Source organism: Myxocyprinus asiaticus, chromosome 19 (genome assembly GCF_019703515.2).
Source record: "Myxocyprinus asiaticus isolate MX2 ecotype Aquarium Trade chromosome 19, UBuf_Myxa_2, whole genome shotgun sequence".
Taxonomy (NCBI): Eukaryota; Metazoa; Chordata; class Actinopteri; order Cypriniformes; family Catostomidae; genus Myxocyprinus; species Myxocyprinus asiaticus.
Genome location: NC_059362.1, coordinates 23388538 through 23406874, shown reverse-complemented (window position 1 = coordinate 23406874; position 18337 = coordinate 23388538). Strand labels below are relative to the sequence as shown.

Genomic DNA, 18337 nt, shown 5'->3' with positions numbered 1-18337 from the left:
AACACTTGGTGATTCCTGAGAAAAAACACAAAATGTCTGAGAGCTAGAAACACCGTCAGCAACTCCAGAAAATGTATGTGCTTTTCCCTCAGTGCGGGAGTCCAAAAACCTCTCACTGTTTTGCCCTCGAACATAGTGCCCCAGCCTGTGAGAGAAGCATCCGTTGTCACCACTTTTCTCATTAAAATCGGACACAATGGGCACCCTGTCCTGAGAAAAGACGTGGCTCTCCAATGACGGAGGGCATTCATGCATTCTGATGAGACGATCACTCTGCGACTGAGACGACGCTGATGGCCCAGATGCAGTGGCGCTGTGCAGTTCTGAAATTCCCTCATTCTCAACAAGCCCAGGAGAATCACGGCCACTGATGAAGCCATCCATCCCAACAGCCAGAGACATGTCCTGAGAGAAACCAATCTCCCCCTTTGAAAATGCAGGTGCAAAACGCCTCTATGCGTTCCTCCGAAAGGAACACTCGAGGCTGAATGGAGTTCAGCCTGAGACCTAGATTAATTATCACTTGCGAGGGAATAAGACAGCCCTTTGCTTGGTTTATTCTGAATCCCAAGCTCTCCAAATTTGTCACCAATGTGTTTGTATCTCTCGCCGCTTGCTGCTGAGACAGTCCACAAACGAGCAGATCGTCTAGATAAGCCGACACTCTGATCCCCGCATTCCTTAGGGGTGTCAGAGCCGATTCCGCACATTTGGAAAATACCCGAGATTCTAGAGAGAAAGACCGAAAGGAATATTCTCAGACTCGTTGGCTCTGTCCTGATAAGCAAACATGAGATATTTCCTGTGAGCAGGAAAAATGTCTGTGTGAAAATACGGGTCTTGGAGATCTACTGACATAAACCAGTCTCTGTGATGAATGGAATGAGACAAAGTTCTGAGCGTGAGCATTTTGAACTTGTACTTTCTGAGATGTTTGTTGAGGATCCATAAATCAAGAATTGGACGGAGACCTCCCCCTCTTTTTGGAATGACAAAATACCAGGAATAAAAACCCTGATGGCGTTCTTCCAACGGTATTGTTTTTATCACTCCCTTGCTCAGTAAAGAGGATATTTCCTCTTCTAAAATCAGAGCCGACTCCCTTGCACCACTGACATAAACACTCCATTGAAAAGAGGTGGTTTTACGGCAAATTGAAGCCTGTAACCCCTTTCTACTGTATTCCAAGGATGAACTGCGCATGCGCGCCAGCGCTCCGTCTGTACCCTTTGCTCACTAGTGGTGAGACAACACCCTCTAGTGGCAAAGAGAGGGAATGTGGCTCTAAACTGGGAGTCATAATCATGGTTTTTTGTTTTATTTTTATGTCTGTTTTTCTTTTCACACAACTCTGCGCCCTCAGCACTCTGCCTGGATGCGCCAGAGAATTTTTTTGAAACATACCATGAATGCTTGTGAACTTCCGCTTTCGCCCTCAGAATGTACTCCGCAGGTGGAGGGAGGAGAACATTTGCGGGGGGCAACTTGGGAACATGTGTTATCGCCCCGCACACACTTGGGAATTAAACTGAACCGTCTGTTTTGAACACAGGAAAATGTCCAACTTCCGGCATCCGGCTCAGTTTCCCCACAGGAGGGAGATAGTCCCTGATCACATGAGGGGCCCGATGAGAGAAACCCGTGGTGCTGTCTCCATGCCCCTCCTCAAGGCGAACAAACGCCTCAGGTCATCCCGCCTCTTCTTATGCCCCTGGTGGTTAGAAGGGCGGTGTCTCGCCGCGGCCACTGCAAAAAACAATTTTGGCTTTGAATGGCCCAGCTTGGGTTGCTGGGCCGCATTTCCCAGTTGCTGGAGCGGTGTTGGGTGGGAGTCCTCCCTTTCTAGAGGAACTGAAACCGGTCCGACTTGGCTGATAAGGACGAGCCGGCGGCCATCGTAGGAGACATTCCTCAAACACCTCTCCCTCCTTTCTCCTCAGGTTGCACTGCTGGCGCATAAGCCATAATGGTGGCGCCAAACATGGCCTTCTGATCTATGGAGTGTCCAAAAACTCAAATTTCTCTTTGTCAGAGAGCCCTGACAAGTTCAGTCATAGGGCTCTCTTACCTACCACCGCCAAACCCATGCTTCTCCCGCAGCTTTGAACCGTGCCGTGAGACATACGCAAGTCTGCGATAATGCAGATCTCCTCCCAGAGTGAGGTTGGGAGATCCAGAGTCGAGCTGTCATCCGATCTCCTCTAACAGCTCGGCTTGATAAGCCGTCAAGAGGGACGTTGCGTTAAGGGCTCGAACTGCAAGTGCTGAAGACTTGTATATCTTCTGGAAGCTCCGTCTTCCCTGGCAGCACGGCCCACGTGGTGGAGAAAACAACTTGACGGCCCGGGTCCAGGTGATTGGTAACCGATAATTCCACTGGGGAGGGAAATACCCATGTTCCCCATCCCCTGCATGTCGAGCCTCAAGAACCCTTTGACCGGCAAACGGTGAGAAAAAGACTTATCCCAATATCACCTAATTTCCGCCACACAGGCCGGGACGGCTGGGAGACACTGTTTCACTGGAGGGAGGCAAGATGGGAGCCTCTTGCCATTGTACAAGTCCCTTTCAGCTCCAGTACCCACTGGCTGCGACGGCCAGGCGATCGAGAGCTTAGCCGTGGCTCTGCGACAGACCTCAAACAAATCCAACTTGGACTGCACCAGAGATGGAGAGCACTCCTCCTGCGTGCTCTGCTGCCGGGACTGATCCATGGGCAAAATTATATCTTTGTCATCATCTTCTCCCACCAATGTGTCCTTGAACAGTGGGGGAAGGACTGGAGACACATTGTCCATCATTTCAACACATGACGGGGCCTGTGATGCTCCGCTGACTCATCTCTGGCCTGAGAAGAGAGACACGGGTCCTTTTTGCCCACGACTGTGACCCACAACCTACTCTCCCAAACCTTGGTTGAGAAGGATGAACAATGTGGGAAACCCTCCGGGCTGGAAAATGCAGCCTGAGTGTGTTTAGCCCCCAGGCATGAGATGCAATGCAGATGAGAATCTTTTGTGGAGATCCACGCGCCACATGCACATAAGCGGGGAGGGCAGCCTTTCCCACCTGAACTCTCTGGCTCTTTGGTTGCCATATTTCTGAGGTAAGCCCACCACAACGTGAAAACGTATACAGAAAAAACAACAAGCCACGAATAACTCTTATTTTCCTTCTATCTGAAGCGTGGTGAGCAACGCAATAAGTGCAGAGAGTACAATAGCAGAGATAAACTCATCGTGGTGCATTAGTTCACTCAGCTATATACAAATAATTGCCAGTCCACAAGTTCGCAGAAAAATATATTGCGTTTGGACATTACCAGTGGCTTCTTCGTCAAACCATTGAACAATAAATCCTAGTGCAACAGAGGGCTGCTTCCAAAAAAGTATCACGGCAAAGAGAGCGAAAATGAGGCAGCAACCAGTCCCTGTGGTTTATATGAGGGAAGTGGGACTCCTTAAAAGCTGCAGCAATTGGTCTCTCACGCTTGACAGACGTTGTGTCATTGGTGCTTCCATAATCGGTCATGCCTGGGGCATTCCCTTAGTGAGATACCGAACGAGTGTTAGAAAGGGAACCAAAAGAATGTGTCAGTTTATGTGTCTGAACCTGCATGAACTGGAAAGAAGCCTCAAAGTCTTCGACGGGGTACATTTTGACTCTGAAGAACTTCATGCCCATGATGAGGCTGATGATGCTCTGCACCACATGAGGACTTTGCTCTTTCTGCCTCAGTTCCTTTAGCTCTGTGATGAACTTCTTGCGCACCGCCTGGAACCTGCATACACATAACATATAAAAAAACAAAATGAATAATTATTTTACAACATTTAGTTCTGGCCCTCTATTTTGAAAAGACAAGGGACGTTCCAAGAGTGCTGATATTTCTGTTTGGATCACTCCACTTCTCTCTGTTTGATGCGTTCGGCCTGAAAGGCCCCCAAGTCTGTGTGATGTTTGGCAAAAGGCAACAGTTTATCCTGCTTTGGTTTCTTTTGGAACAATTTTCTTTGGTGGAGCAAAAAAAAAATAAATAAATAAATAAAAAAAAAGAAAAAGAAAAAAGAACACTATATTAATATTAAATATAGAGTCATGTAAATTACTCTTTGCTTATATTTCCTCATACGTTTTGATGTTCAGCCATCTCTATCGTGAGTGCATTGTTGTCCGACTGAAATCGTACCAGTCCAGTTTTTGCAAAATTGAACTAACATACCTAGATAATGTGATTGTAGCTTGGCTTCGTTCAGCATGTATACACCATAATTGGACCACAATCAGCATCAGCATTATGCGCATGCTCCAAAAAAAAAAAAAAAAAAAAAAAAAAAAAAAAAGAGAGAGGTGCCGTGCAACGTGTATTTGACCCAGAAGTCGAATGCAACACAAAGCAGAGAAGGATAGCAGCAACAACACAAAGGTCCCGTTCACACCTGTGACACAATGATGTGGCTCTAATTATTGTTATTTTGACTGTTTTCTGCCCATTGACCAATCATCTTATTTGTCTGCTGTAGTAACACCCATATCACCCAACAATCATCTTTGCAGTAGCATCAGATGTCTCTCTTTAAAAACAAGTATAAAAAAATGTTTCATGTTTTTACGTGAACTACTTGACAAATTCCATCATAAAATGCAATAAAATAGGGTAAAAGGTGCATATTATGGTCAAGGTAAGCATGCTAGTATTAGCATTAGCACCATGAATGCAGAATGTAAACATTACAAATTACACATTATCTACTGCATACATCTTATTTTCAATTATCATCAAGTGGTTATAACAGCTTCTTTTACTTATCTCATGTGGATTACATTAATAGAATAAGGCAGAAAGCATGATATTTATTGAATATGCAGCAGGAAGCAAATTACAGGTCCAGTGACACCATTAAAGTTTTCAGTGACATTCTTAATTGTCTATTTTAGGGCTGGGCGGTTTTTCTGATTCATTCAAATTTGCGTTTTGACACGATTTTTAATTAATTTTTTAAAATAGAGATTTTGCATAAAAACATTGCCAACACTATACTTAGATATGTTGTAAATCCACCAAAGGTTGAATAAAGAAGAGAATTCACTGCACTTGGCTTAATGCTGCTCCCGATCTGATCAGCTGCACGTGTGTGGCGTGACAGGTTGATAACACTGAGACTGATATAAAATACAGCAGTAATATTCCCCAGTGTATACGATCATGCATGTATAAACCGGCTTAAAGACCATAACTGTCCTCAGCATGCGCATGTTGATGAACGGTCTCCTTTCTTTTCTTTTTACCCATAAAAAAAAAAAAAAAAAAAAAACATTAGTTAAGTGACAGTTTCGGGCACTTCATTTCAAATTATATGAATAGACTATTTACAGGAAAATCAAACATCCACTCCTTTTACCATGATGATTCAGACAGATCGCTAATTATTGCTTTGTTCTGTGACTGTTTCAAGTGTACTGCATCTATAGCCAACATCTGGCAAGCGATCATTTTGACAAACTCTGCGAGTTGAATTAGGAGGAATTATTTCATATTGCTGCACTGCTCAGCATGAACCGCTAGAGGGCACGTCTCTATCTGCAGGGGTTTATGAATATACACACAAATGGTTTGATATACAATGAGTACTTACTAGATAAACTTGGTAATTTATAGATATTGATTCCAGATAACTTTCTAAAAAGACTTGGTTTAGATAAAATGAATACCTACACTGGCTAAGATGTATTTTGCAAGTTTTCTCATTTTATTATATTATTTCTGAACATATGGATGTAATAGATTTTAATTTATTTTACATTTACACTATGTTGACAACCTCCCCCTGTGGTGCATTTGTACATTTTTCTTGCACACCTTTCTTTCCTACAATGAAAAGAACTTGGGTTTCTCTAACCAGGTTGCCTTGCATTCTAATAAAGAACATGCATTTTGAATCATGTTGGAGAACATTAAAAAGTGAAAAAAAATAAAAATAAACTAATCGTGAAACGTCCATAACATTGATAAAAATCAAGATTTTCTTTTTTTGCCATATCGCCCAGCCCTAGTCAATTTATTCCCGATATCTCACCTCAGTCTAAATGTTATTATTACACTTTACACAGAGTTTATAAGGATACTATCCTTATTGAAGGTGCTAAGTCAGTGGTTCTCAACCTTGTTAGTGGTTCTCAACCCCCCAACCCCCTTCATTGCCTGCTCGATGCAACTTCGATGCATTGCATAATTTTAAAGTTTTGTTAATAAATTCAGCAGGCTTACGCATTATGAATGTGAGACCAAACCTTGCATTTTTTTTATTTTTTATTATTTAAGCAGATGGAGGGCTATATCTGGGGCAAATAAAATTAAAATGCGAAGACAGAAACTAATAATAAAAGTTGTATTGTTTATTTCAAAAATAAGTGAAAAGACCAATAATATAGCATATTTTGTCCCACTGAAATGCTCATTCTACATTACAGCATTGATTTTGAGTTGGATATAGATGTAAATTTACTGGTATCAACAACAGTAAGGTTATCTATAACATCTATAGTAAAAAGTTACCACCTAATTTATGACTAAATTATTCAAACAATGTGACTGAGTTGGAACCCCTTTTATCAGGTTCTCATTGATTCAAATGAGTCATCTCTTGGAATTTCTGAAGGCAAACAAAATAATTTTTTTTTTATTTTTATTTTTTTAGGATTTACACATTTCTATTTCATCTAAAGAAAAATAGTGTACTAACATTTTCCCTTATGAAAATAAAAATGTATTTTTATTTATTTTATTAAGTTTATTTTTATAGTTTTAATGGTGGTATTTGTAACAAGACCAAAGCAAGCACATAGAAACATGGATCTTCTTCACTACTGTGGTTAGATGTAACATGATTTCTATAAAACAAATGATGGCATTTTTGTAATTACAAACAGAAGGCCTACTCTAAACACATGTTAAAACAATAATTACAAAATGTAAACATTTAAAAGTTGTAACAAAAATGTATTATATTCCCTCACTCCCCTAATGTAGCCTACGGCAAATTTAATAGAACTAAGTAGTGATATGATAATAGGTATTATGAATCTACTTCTGCCTCAAGTACAGTTAGTGTTACTATAGTAAATTCAAGGGTGGTCATGTAGAATTATGTGCCGAATTCAAATAGTTTCCACGTCTCGCGCCATGCTTCTCACTGGTTCACGCAGCGCTGCAATGATCAGAGGTGCGCGTTTAAGAGCTTGAGACCGATCTGTGAGTAAAAATGTGCCTGCTTTGCGTTCGCGCTGCTCCATCCATTGAGCCGTATTCACCTACAGAGCCATACAGTTGCATTAGCGGAGGTTGTGACTTTACCTATTTATTTGACGCTGTTAAACCAGATACTAGATGCGTCGCTAGACTTCAGAATCAGATGAACCGTGGTACAAATGCATACCAACCCGTATAATGGAGTCTAGATAAACATTTTAATGCAAACAGGAACATGACGATATATTTGATTAACATGACTGATAAACGCCCCCCATTTGTAACCTAACGCCCCCCTCTCTACTAATTTGCTCTCAGTGCCCTCTGGCATCCTTTGAACACCCATTGGGGGGGGGGGGATGGGTACCGCCCCCGTTGAGAACCCCTGCACTAAGTGAAGCACAGCAGAGCTTGGATAGTTAAACAATACAGGAGCAAATTACACCGTCTTCTGTCTTAGGACATCACCATAAACACAACGGAAAATGTACATCTGATTTGCAACAAAATCAAAAAGCGTAATGTTAGAAATTCACATGGCTGGAATGTTCTCCATATTGTTGTTTCTGCTGTGTGCGTCTCGCTGCAGAGATGCTAGTTAGCTGACTTCTTTGACACGCTAATATGACTCAAAAGGTCACCTCAGTTGGCTGACTTCGGCTATTCAATTACGCATGGAATCATACATACTTGGACAGCGAGATGAAGACTGTAGCTCGACTATGCAAAAACCTGCGATAGCTCGATTGTAACTGCCCATGTAAACGTACTCAATGCATTATGTCTTCAACACATTATGTAAAAAGGCCTCTTCAAACACATTCCTTGGGAAAAGTAGCTCAGCACATTAAATCATGTACTGGAGGGGAGGTTGAGCATGGTGGTAAATCAATTGCATGCCCAGTCTATTACAGCGCTGAGCTAAATTACATTACAGCTTAAACAGACAGTTTCATGTTGCTGTGAGGGAGTCTTAGCGTGTGGTAAGGAGAGAATTACAGTACCAATAAACGTGTTCAGAGTCTGTGCAAATCATTGAGGAATCTGTCTTCAGGTCCAGGTCAGTTAATGTGACAGAATAAGAGGTGTTTGGATAAGAGGCAACAAGCAATTTCATGTTTATGTTTCGCAAGTTTTTATTTGTCCGAACAACCGAAATGACCATGGTTTTGAACTTATATTGACACCTGTCAGCATGGATGCACAAAGTTTTATGTCATTAACTTGCACAAACTTTTTAGAAGAACTATTGAATTCTTTTGACGTAAAACTTTAAATGAAAAAAAAAATTGCTTAGTGAACCTTTAAATTGTGTTTGAACATGCCTGTAAACTCAGATGAGTGATTCTGGGATGGACTCACTTGGATTGGGCAAGGACTCCTATGACTTCAGCGTACAGGTCAGCGATGATGTGCACATTACCAGTGTTGGGGCCTGAGTACCTGTCAAACAAAACATGGCAAGCAAGATCAGTCACACACATAATTCCACACAGAATCAAGAAAGGAATATTAACATTTTGATACATTACAATAATACTTGTACATAAATAAACTGATTTGATGTGCATATGTTTGTGTGTTAAAGACTTTCTAAAGTTTTGAATCTGGCATGATTGTGTCAGTTAAGATCTGGACAGCTCATAAACTCCTACTTATAAGCGATAAAAATAGTTATTTTATAGGAAGTTTTAGGAATTACACTGTGTGTGTGTGTGTGTGTGTGTGTGTGTGTCATCAGGTGTGCACAAGTCCAGTGTACACAATTTAATTTGCATAGAAAGATGTGTGTCTGTGTACATGCACTCACCCCTCTTTGTGTTTAAAGTGCTTGAATGCCAGGTTAAGGACTTCTTGTAATAAGGCGTCTGGCACGGGATGAAGGGGAATCTATAGAAAACATTTCAGCATTATCATCACTGAGATGTAAGGGTCTATTTTTTTCTTTAGGATATCAGGATCCTTGATATTCTGTTAGCAATGCCACAACACAGCTCTCTCTGTCTTCAGAGACACCACACCTTAGCAATGAAGCTTTATCTCTTTCTCTCTCTCTCACACACACACACACACACAAACACAAACAAACAAACAATAGCAAGCAAACCTCACCTGTTTCAAAACTTCCACTGAAACTAAACAAAAAATGAAGTCTATGGCTAAGTCCCTTCGTTCCAGTAGGTAGTCTTTATCCCGATGCTGTTCATCTCTAAAGAGAGGTTAAAAGATAAACAGCAAATATTTAGTCATTTAGAAGACGCTTTTATCTGAACATAGCAAGCAATTTGTCGTACAAAAGTCAAAAATATCTGCAGTAGCGCACTGCCAAGTTCTCAAAGTGGCTGGAGTAGTATAGAAGCTAGCGTAGAATAAAAAGACAGACTATATATATATATATATATATATACAAATCCATATTGTTAAATATTAAGAGTATTTAGTGTGGATTGGTTTAGTGCTCTCAGAACAGATGTGTTTTTAGATTGTTCTTGAATGTTGAGATGGCTGAGATAAGTTAGTATAACAGAAATGTTTATAGTGACAAATGAAGCATCACAAGAAACATGCATATTTTGTGCAGCTTAACACCATGAAACTTCAAATATGACAAATACAAAACAGAGTCTAAGAAAACCAGAGATTCTATACATGTTTGTGTTTCCTCACCCTTTGGACTTCGTGCTGGAGCGAGGTCTGTATTCGTATGACTCGTCCTCTGTCCCGCTCTGTCTTCTGTACCAGTCAAACAATGTCCGCAACAACGAAGGCAAACAGTGTTCTGCTATAGAGCTCATAGAGCTTATTAACTGTAACACACAACCACATTAATACAGCTTAATAAGGAATTAAAGACAATATGAAATCACAATTGTACATCACTAGATCCTCCACATTAATCATGAGAAGGAATGCTTCCATCCAAACACAGCACTGCCTCATGCATGAGCTGGAATTACAGCAAAGGTTTTAAAATACACACGGATGTGACAGAGGTTCATGGCCAATGTGAGTCCAACAACAGCATTCGCTGAACAGACATGAGAGCGGACTTTTAAACTAAATACAGCTGAGATCGAAATCACCTGTCAGAACGGACCGCAGTCCATAACCGAACCGGCACAACTATTTCTTGCCTGCAGACATGAAGCAGCTGTTTATGAGGAGGCTGTTGTTTGGGACGTTGATTCCATCACGTCATCTCTGTGTGTTATGGATAGGATATCAAGACGGCTTGTTTAAAAACAGAAGACAATGATGAAGACCGAAAACTCAAAGTCATGTCTCTCTTTTTTTTTGTATCCTTTCATCGTGCAAAATTTTCCAAGATTTACGACTATATGGTTTACCAGCGTTATGTTGTCATGACTATGGAGTTGAAATACGGGATAACTTTACACAGACAAGGTTAGCAAGTGATTTTATCACACTGGAGTCATGTTAACACATATTACGTTTAAGTATTGTAGCTATAATTTTGAAAAACAATGTGTCTTTAATGTTTTGGCATTGGACTCGTTTACTTTCATTGATTGAGCTTTACTGAACACGATTTTTATCTTTAGAAAAAGAGGGATGAGTTGAAATGATTTTCTGTGGTAATCAACATTTTGCCACAAATGCTGTCAATAGAGTTTAATTTGTATTAACCCGAAACACTCCATGTAAAAATAAATATCTATGAATTAAAGTCTCAAAGGAGTGCTGGTTTTGATGGTAATGTCTGCTATGAGTGCTTTTCTCACTTCTTTCTTAAAAGAAAGTTCTCATCTAAGATACAATAATGAACAAACACAATTATTTTTAATTAATAATACAAATCCTTCTGCTCTATCGTCTTCACACTTTTGTCCCATGACTGATATACAGCAAAGTTCTCCAAAACTCTTTTGTTTTCATCTCCACTCATAATGTGAAGTTCAGCCATCTCTGTTTTGACTATGTTTTTGAAGTAGCTCTTGAACCCCTCCCGTCCACCCCCTTTCCCACCCCTGTAATCGACCCACATTTTTACACCCATATCAGGAGTCTTTTTTTCAGTCTGAGGTGTGAACGATTAGTGTTGAACTAGGGGGGTTTCATGACACTATAAAGACATAACATTTTATGTTGTCTCCAAGACCTTATGAGCGAAAAACGAGTAATCTGATTTGATAATGCAGTTATTCAAGAATTAGAGTGGACTGAGAAAATAAAACCTTAATGAGAGAGATATAAACACAAGGCAATATAGTAATTAGTGAAAAAGGAAAAGAAAAAGAAAGGAAGAGTGATGGCAGCACTTTAAAGTGCAGTGAGGTATTGATCTGTCCTAAGTATGGGCAGGATGGGCGTAGGATGATACATCCACTGGCTACTCAGCCTTTCACTGTAGTAACCCAGCACCAAATACACACACACACACACACACACACACACACACACTGTATCTGTGAGTTTTGAGCTATGTGCGTATGCTGATGAGTGAGGTGTGGTATAGTTCACTGTGATGTGATTCAGTAGAGCCAGTCTCTCTGCAGTCACAACACGTCACTGACTGAACACGCAGTTCCTGAAACTAGGCACCGGCAAATCCAATATCCAAATCAGTGTGTGTCTGTGCGTGCATTAGTAATGTGGAAAAAGAAAAATGTACAGAGTGAAAAAGTGAATGTTTCTGAAGTGAGAATGATTGGAGGTGTTTGCGTATACATGGACTGAGTCAGGTGAGTGTGTGTGGGACAGCATGATGTATGTTGCTAAGGAGAGTTATGCAACTGATCTACCTAACGCCCCCCCCACCCCGTGCAGAGGACACAGCACACACACACACACACACACACACACACACACACACACACACACAAACTTCTGTTCATTCAAAAGAATAGACACACAGACAAATATTGCATTGACTTTCTGCATACAGAGCACATTCTTTCTGTTACACTCACACACACACATTCTTTCTCTCTCAGTTTCACTCACACACACACACACACACACACACACACTAATGGCACTTGCTGGATCCATGGCAAGTTGATGTCTCAATTGCTTTGCATTTTGCTAAACAAAGCATTTTGCTGCAGCTCTCTTGTTAAAAGTTCTGCATCAATCAGAAAAGAGTGAGTGATCGAGAGGAAGAGGACAGAGGCAGGGGTTACCTATAAAATCAAAGAGGTAGGGAGATACACCACCTACGACAGATGGGAATCTATTGTTAAATATGAAATATGATAGTGTTTCAGTAAGAGCCAGTACTCAAGCACACATTCACAACTAACCTGATCAAATTGTGCATCTTCTCCTCTTTGCAGCGAGCGGGACAGGGGCTTCTCCTGAAACAACATAAAACGCAAACAGTAAGCCGGGTTCACACCATATGATTTTACTGTCTGCAGCGTTCATTTTCAAACCATTTTTTTTTTCCGTCATTTTTGTCTTTTGACGAAAATGCCCTTTAAATGTATTTAATATTTCCACGTTATATTCATTAAATCTAGTCAATTTTACTCTGACTAAAATGGCATATAATATTAGTCAAACATTTTAGATGACTATAATGTGCAAAATGACAAAAACATGTAACAGACTGTAGCAGACCAAACTTTAACCAAATTGAAGAATGTATAAATCAACATACAATTATTTAAACATGTATAAAACATATTAAAGATTAGTATGTTTAATATTTAGAATTAAACAACATGTGAAAACTGTACTGAAAACTTGAAGTAACGGCATATTAACAAAGCAAGTTACAAATTCTGACTAGCGTGTAAAGGCTAAAGTATCCTTGGGTTGTCCGCGCGCAGTATGCGTGACGCACATTTCGCCAACAGCACAGTCTGCGTGGACTGTCCGCGTACAGCACAGATTTTCTCCACATATGAACAGTCCTCTACCGAGCGCAGCGTCGGCACAGAGGTCTACCGTTGTGACTGTCACAAAGCAGTCATAGTGCACATGCTTTAGAACACGTTATTCTACACACGCTACACTTTTATACGTTAAAAGAGTACACCTGGAAAGGCTGGGTGCACGACTGTGTGCGAGATGACCCGGAATGCGGAAAAACTAAGTATACCTGTGCCAAAATTTTACATTTTCAGACATAATTTCAGGCCCTGAGCAAATGAACATATCTTGAGCACATTTCTTAAAGACTGACTTTGTTGTTAGCATGGACTGTAAAATGACTTAACGACTCCTTGTTAATGCCTTGAAGACACCTTGAATACACTGTTTTCTGGTTTATATTTGAGCCAACACTTTACTATGATGGAGAAGTTCAAAGACAGAGAGCTGAAAGTCAAAAGAGAGCTGAGCAGAGGGAGAAAGAGAAAGAGAGAGTGTTTTTTTTTCCTCTGCAGCCCCCTGACACGGTCATTACCAGTTTAAACTTTCGCTGAGTAAACTGAGAGAGAGTTCAATCTACCACTGTGTAAACACACACATAGAGAGAGAGGGGAACATGCTTCACTGAGTAGAAGACAGCATTCCAAGAATCAAGTCAAGTCTAAAGAGTAGACAAGCATGAAGAAAAACTTCTTGTCCAAGTATAATTTCTAAGGCAGTATTGAATTAATGACTACATATGACAATTCACCTGAAGTCACAATGTTGCAGCATAATATTGTAGAGTTGCGTTCACAATGCATGTAAAACACGGACTGTTCTTTGGAAATAAAGCAAACTAAAATCAAGGAGCTCCCGAGATGGTCGGATGAGATCATAAGCAGCGTTCAACTTCACATATATGACACTATCCCTGCAAACTGTTTCCAGACGACTGACAGAGAAGAAAGAGTGAAAACTCTTCACACGTGATTGTTCAGCGAGAAACACTCATGCTGTGAAAAGTGCCACTAAACATCTAAACAAACAGTGAAAGAGACACATGCATCGGACTGCTTTTCTATAGTCTGTTCTTCAAAATACAATCAGGTGCGTTTCTTCAAGTATGAGTTTGTTTGTCTAAAGGCATTTCTTCTCTTATGGTACTCTTAGATGTCTTACAGGTCACCTGCCACAGTGTTAGGCAGATGACCAAAATTACGCACCACTGGATAAAAAGTACCTACATTTGGAGTGTGGCGGGTGTTCATTTCATACCCTGGTGTGTATACTGTGTTAGTGTACAGTGTCAAGAATAAGTATATGTGAACCCCCTGGAATTAGCTGCATTTATGTATACATTTGTCTTAAAATCTGGTTTGATCTTCATCTAAGATATAATAATGAACAAACACAATAATTTTTAATTAATAATACAAATAATCAGGGCCTGGGTAGCTCAGCGAGTATTGACGCTGACTACCACCCCTGGAGTCACGAGTTCGAATCCAGGACGTGCTGAGTGACTCCAGCCAGGTCTCATAAGCAACAAAATTGGCCCGATAGCTCGGGAGGGTAGAGTCACATGGGGTAACCTCCTCGTGGTCGCGATTAGTGGTTCTCGCTCTTAATGGGACGCGTGGTAAGTTGTGCGTGGATCGTGCATAGTAGCATGAGCCTCCACATGCGGAGTCTCCGCGGTGTCATGTACAATGAGACACGTGATAAGATGCACGGATTAACGGTCTCAGAAGCGGAGGCAACTGAGACTTGTCCTCTGCCACCCGGATTGAGGTGAGTAACCGCGCCACCACGAAGACCTACTAAGTAGTGGGAATTGGGCATTCCAAATTGGGAGAAAAGGGGATAAAATAAATAAATAATAATTTTAAAAAAAAGTAATACAAATTATTGAATTGTTCTTGTACATACTGAATACATCATTCAAAAATTCCCAGTGTAGGTTGGAAAACGTATGTGAACCCCTAGGCTAATGACAACAAAAGCTAATTAAGAGTCAGGAGTTGGCCAACGTGGCATCTAATTAATGAAACGAGACTGGAAGTGTGGGTTAGAGCTACTTTGACAAAGCACTTAAACATTTTAAGTTTGCTATTCACAAGAACCATCTATTGACGTGGACCCTGTCTCGCAAAAAAGAGATCTCATATCTCAGAAGACCTACGATTTAAAATGGTTGCTTTGCATAAAGCTGGAAAGGGTTACAAAATTATCTGGAAGAGCTTAGATATTCATCTGTCCACAGTTAGACAAACTGTCTATAAATGGAGATGATTTAGTACCATGGCTACTCTCCCTAGAAGTGGTCGTCCAGCCAAGATGTGCCAAAGGGCACACAGCAAAATGCTCAATGCAGTAAAAAAAAAAAAAAAAAAAAAGAACCATAGAGTGACAGCTAAAGACAGTAAGGAATAATTGGAACTGGTTAAAATCTCTGTTCATGAGTCCACTATACAGAAAACATTAAACAGGCATGGTGTCCATGGCAGGACACCACGAAGGAAGTCACTGCTTTCCCACAAAAACATTTCTGCGTGCCTGAAGTTTGCCAAAGACCACCTTGACACTCCACAATGCTACTGGAAAAAATGTTTTGTGGACTGATGAAACTAAGGCAGAATTGTTTGGGAAGAACACATAGCAATACGTAAGTTGTAAAAAGGGCACCGCATTCCAACACGAAAACATCATACCAACGGTGAAGTACGGTGGAGGGAGCATCATGATTTGGGGCTGCTTTGCGGCCTGGACCGATTGCCATCATCTAGGGGAAAAATGTATTCCCAAGTTTATTATTAGATATTAGATATTATTATTAGATATCCTACATGATAATGTCAAGGTGGTTGTGCACCAGCTGAAGATCAGTAGAATTTGGGTGATGCAGCAAGACAATAACACTAAACACTGAAGTACATCAACTACAGAATGGCTTCAAAAAAAGAAAATCCACCTTTTGGAGTGGCCCAGTCAGAGCCCAGACATTAACCCAATAGAGATGCTTTAGAAAGACCTCAAGAGAGCCGTTCACACTAGACATCCTAAGAATATGGCTGAGCTGAAACAGTTCTGCAAGGAAGAATGGTCTAGAATTCCTTATGAATGTTGTGCAGGTCTAATCCATGGCTATCGGAAACGCTTTGTTGAGGTTATTGCTGCCAAAGGAGGATCGACCAGTTATTAAATCCAAGGGGGTCACTTACTCCCTAGCAATGTGTTCAATAAATACATGAAAGATTATAATTGTTTGTGTGTTGTTAGCTTAATCACATGTGTTTGTCTATACTTGTGACTTTGATGAAGATGAGATCCCATTTTATGACCAATTACCGTATTTTCCAGAATATATGTTCTAGAATTAAAGGGGCAATATTTTCTGTTGTACCTTTGAGTTGATCATCAGGGTAGGCGAAGTTGCTAAATACAAAGCTTTGATGCAAAACTGTGGCAGTCATATCTTAATCATGGTTATGACATCAACACTGGCAAATCTGAGTCAGCCATTTTTGCTGCAATGGGGAGGAGTCTTTGTGTTGTGAAAGTTCGAGTATATGGGTAATTCTCCCGATACCTGTCAGGGAAATGTCCTGCTTATTTTTTTCCATTGAAGTAATGAGAATATCAAAATGACCATCTTTTTATGCATTGCAGTAATGAGAATCGGGGCTAAAATGCGCATTACTGTTACGTCACAATTTTAAAAATCTTAATGGCACTAAAAACAGGCTTCATTTTATTAATATGAAACATTTGTTTATTTTGATTTTGGAGTAAACTAGGACCAGGACGTTTCCTTGACAGCTTCTGTGAGAATCACCCTATCTACATATTATGTTAAACTTTACAAACACAGACAGTTAGATGGGACTGACCAGCGGTTCGGCCATGACCACCTCAATCTTCTTCTCGGCGAGCACAGCAAACTCTGCAAAGAGGCTCTTGATGACAAACTCCCCAGGCTTGAGCTCGGGGTCAATGGTGATGCTGGACATGGTGGCGGGATGGATGCTACACTTCTCCCAACTTGGGGGGGCAGAGGGAGACGTTCCTCGCCTACTCACACTGCTGTTGCTTACAGGGACAGAGGCTGTTGAGAGAGAAAGCGAGAAGAGTCAGTTATGAAGCATTACATATGAATATAGCGGTTACAAACTTCAGCAAGTCAGAAATCAGCATGGATGAAGACAGAATAGGACAAGACAGTTTTGTGTACAAAATGAATTGGAGAAACTGCTCAATATGGCTGCTGTAGGAATAGAAGTCCTGCCTTTCAGTTTTTAGTCTCCTAACGTCACAATTTTTCAATGTATGCGATAATACAGAGCGTTTCCAAAAGTGTCCGTTTTCAATTAAGGAAAACACCTTTCAACAAACTTTACATATTTTTTTATTTTTGGAGATTTCTTTTTTCCCCATTAAAGTAGATAGAATATTTACATGTATGCCTATTACCTACATTAAATAAATGCCAGCTTTACAAACATGGTCACCAGGTGAATCGACTTGTCTAAAGAGACTTTGATCTCAGAGCAAAATCTAAATCTATCAGAATCAAATTGCCGGCAGTTATTATCCGAATGCATATATTTTGTTTTTACAAGCCCCTTGCTACACCTGTACACGCATTAAGCCATTTGATGAAGAAAAATGTACCACACTAAAATTAGTTTAGATTGTACAGTTTACATTTTGTGAAATATCAACATACAACATTCATTGTAAAAAAATACAAATATATCGCCCTGAATTTAAATATGATCGCAGGTTGAAGATAAACATTGACTGATAATGTTGTGTGGTCGATTTAGTGCTGCACCCCTAGTTTAAAGGAAGAGTCGACGATCTTTCCTAAATGCACAACAGAAACTGATCAAGGACTAGAGGCAAAATGAGGACAAGACGAAATCAGAGGAAAATCACATGCTTAAACTTGTAAAATAGGTGAAGACAGACACGTCCAGGGCTGAGAGGGAGAATTTGTGTAAGAGACTTTGTATAAGAACGTTTGCACCAAAACAGTGCCAAAACTTCTCAAACTGTCAAAGCATTCGTTTAATTTGTTTTGCACCAACTTGTCTGTATCCATGGGAATGCATCTAAACAAATCCCTCTATAAATCCTCTCCCCAGGGACGAGCCTTCAAGGTAGCTTAAAAATGCGTAACACAGCAGGATTCCAAGAGGCTGTTTGAATGGAAGTCAATGGAGGAGACGCCTCAGTACACTGAATAAATTAAGTTACTGTTCGCTA

At 40.4% G+C, this 18337-nt stretch overlaps 1 protein-coding gene across 9 annotated transcripts in view; it reads right to left on the bottom strand.

The window, feature by feature from the left end:
• Positions 1-18337, bottom strand: part of LOC127456755 (protein furry homolog-like) — a 206515-nt gene that overhangs the window by 114496 nt on the left and 73682 nt on the right. For all 9 annotated transcript variants that reach the window (XM_051725323.1, XM_051725324.1, XM_051725318.1 and 6 more), the window contains 7 exons: positions 16960-17174; positions 12514-12567; positions 9917-10056; positions 9362-9458; positions 9060-9139; positions 8612-8692; positions 3613-3781 (listed from right to left, as the gene is read on the bottom strand). In XM_051725323.1, the coding sequence (XP_051581283.1) occupies positions 3613-3781; positions 8612-8692; positions 9060-9139; positions 9362-9458; positions 9917-10056; positions 12514-12567; positions 16960-17079 (741 nt within the window). In that variant the 5' untranslated portion in view covers positions 17080-17174. The remainder of the gene's footprint in view (positions 1-3612; positions 3782-8611; positions 8693-9059; positions 9140-9361; positions 9459-9916; positions 10057-12513; positions 12568-16959; positions 17175-18337) is intronic.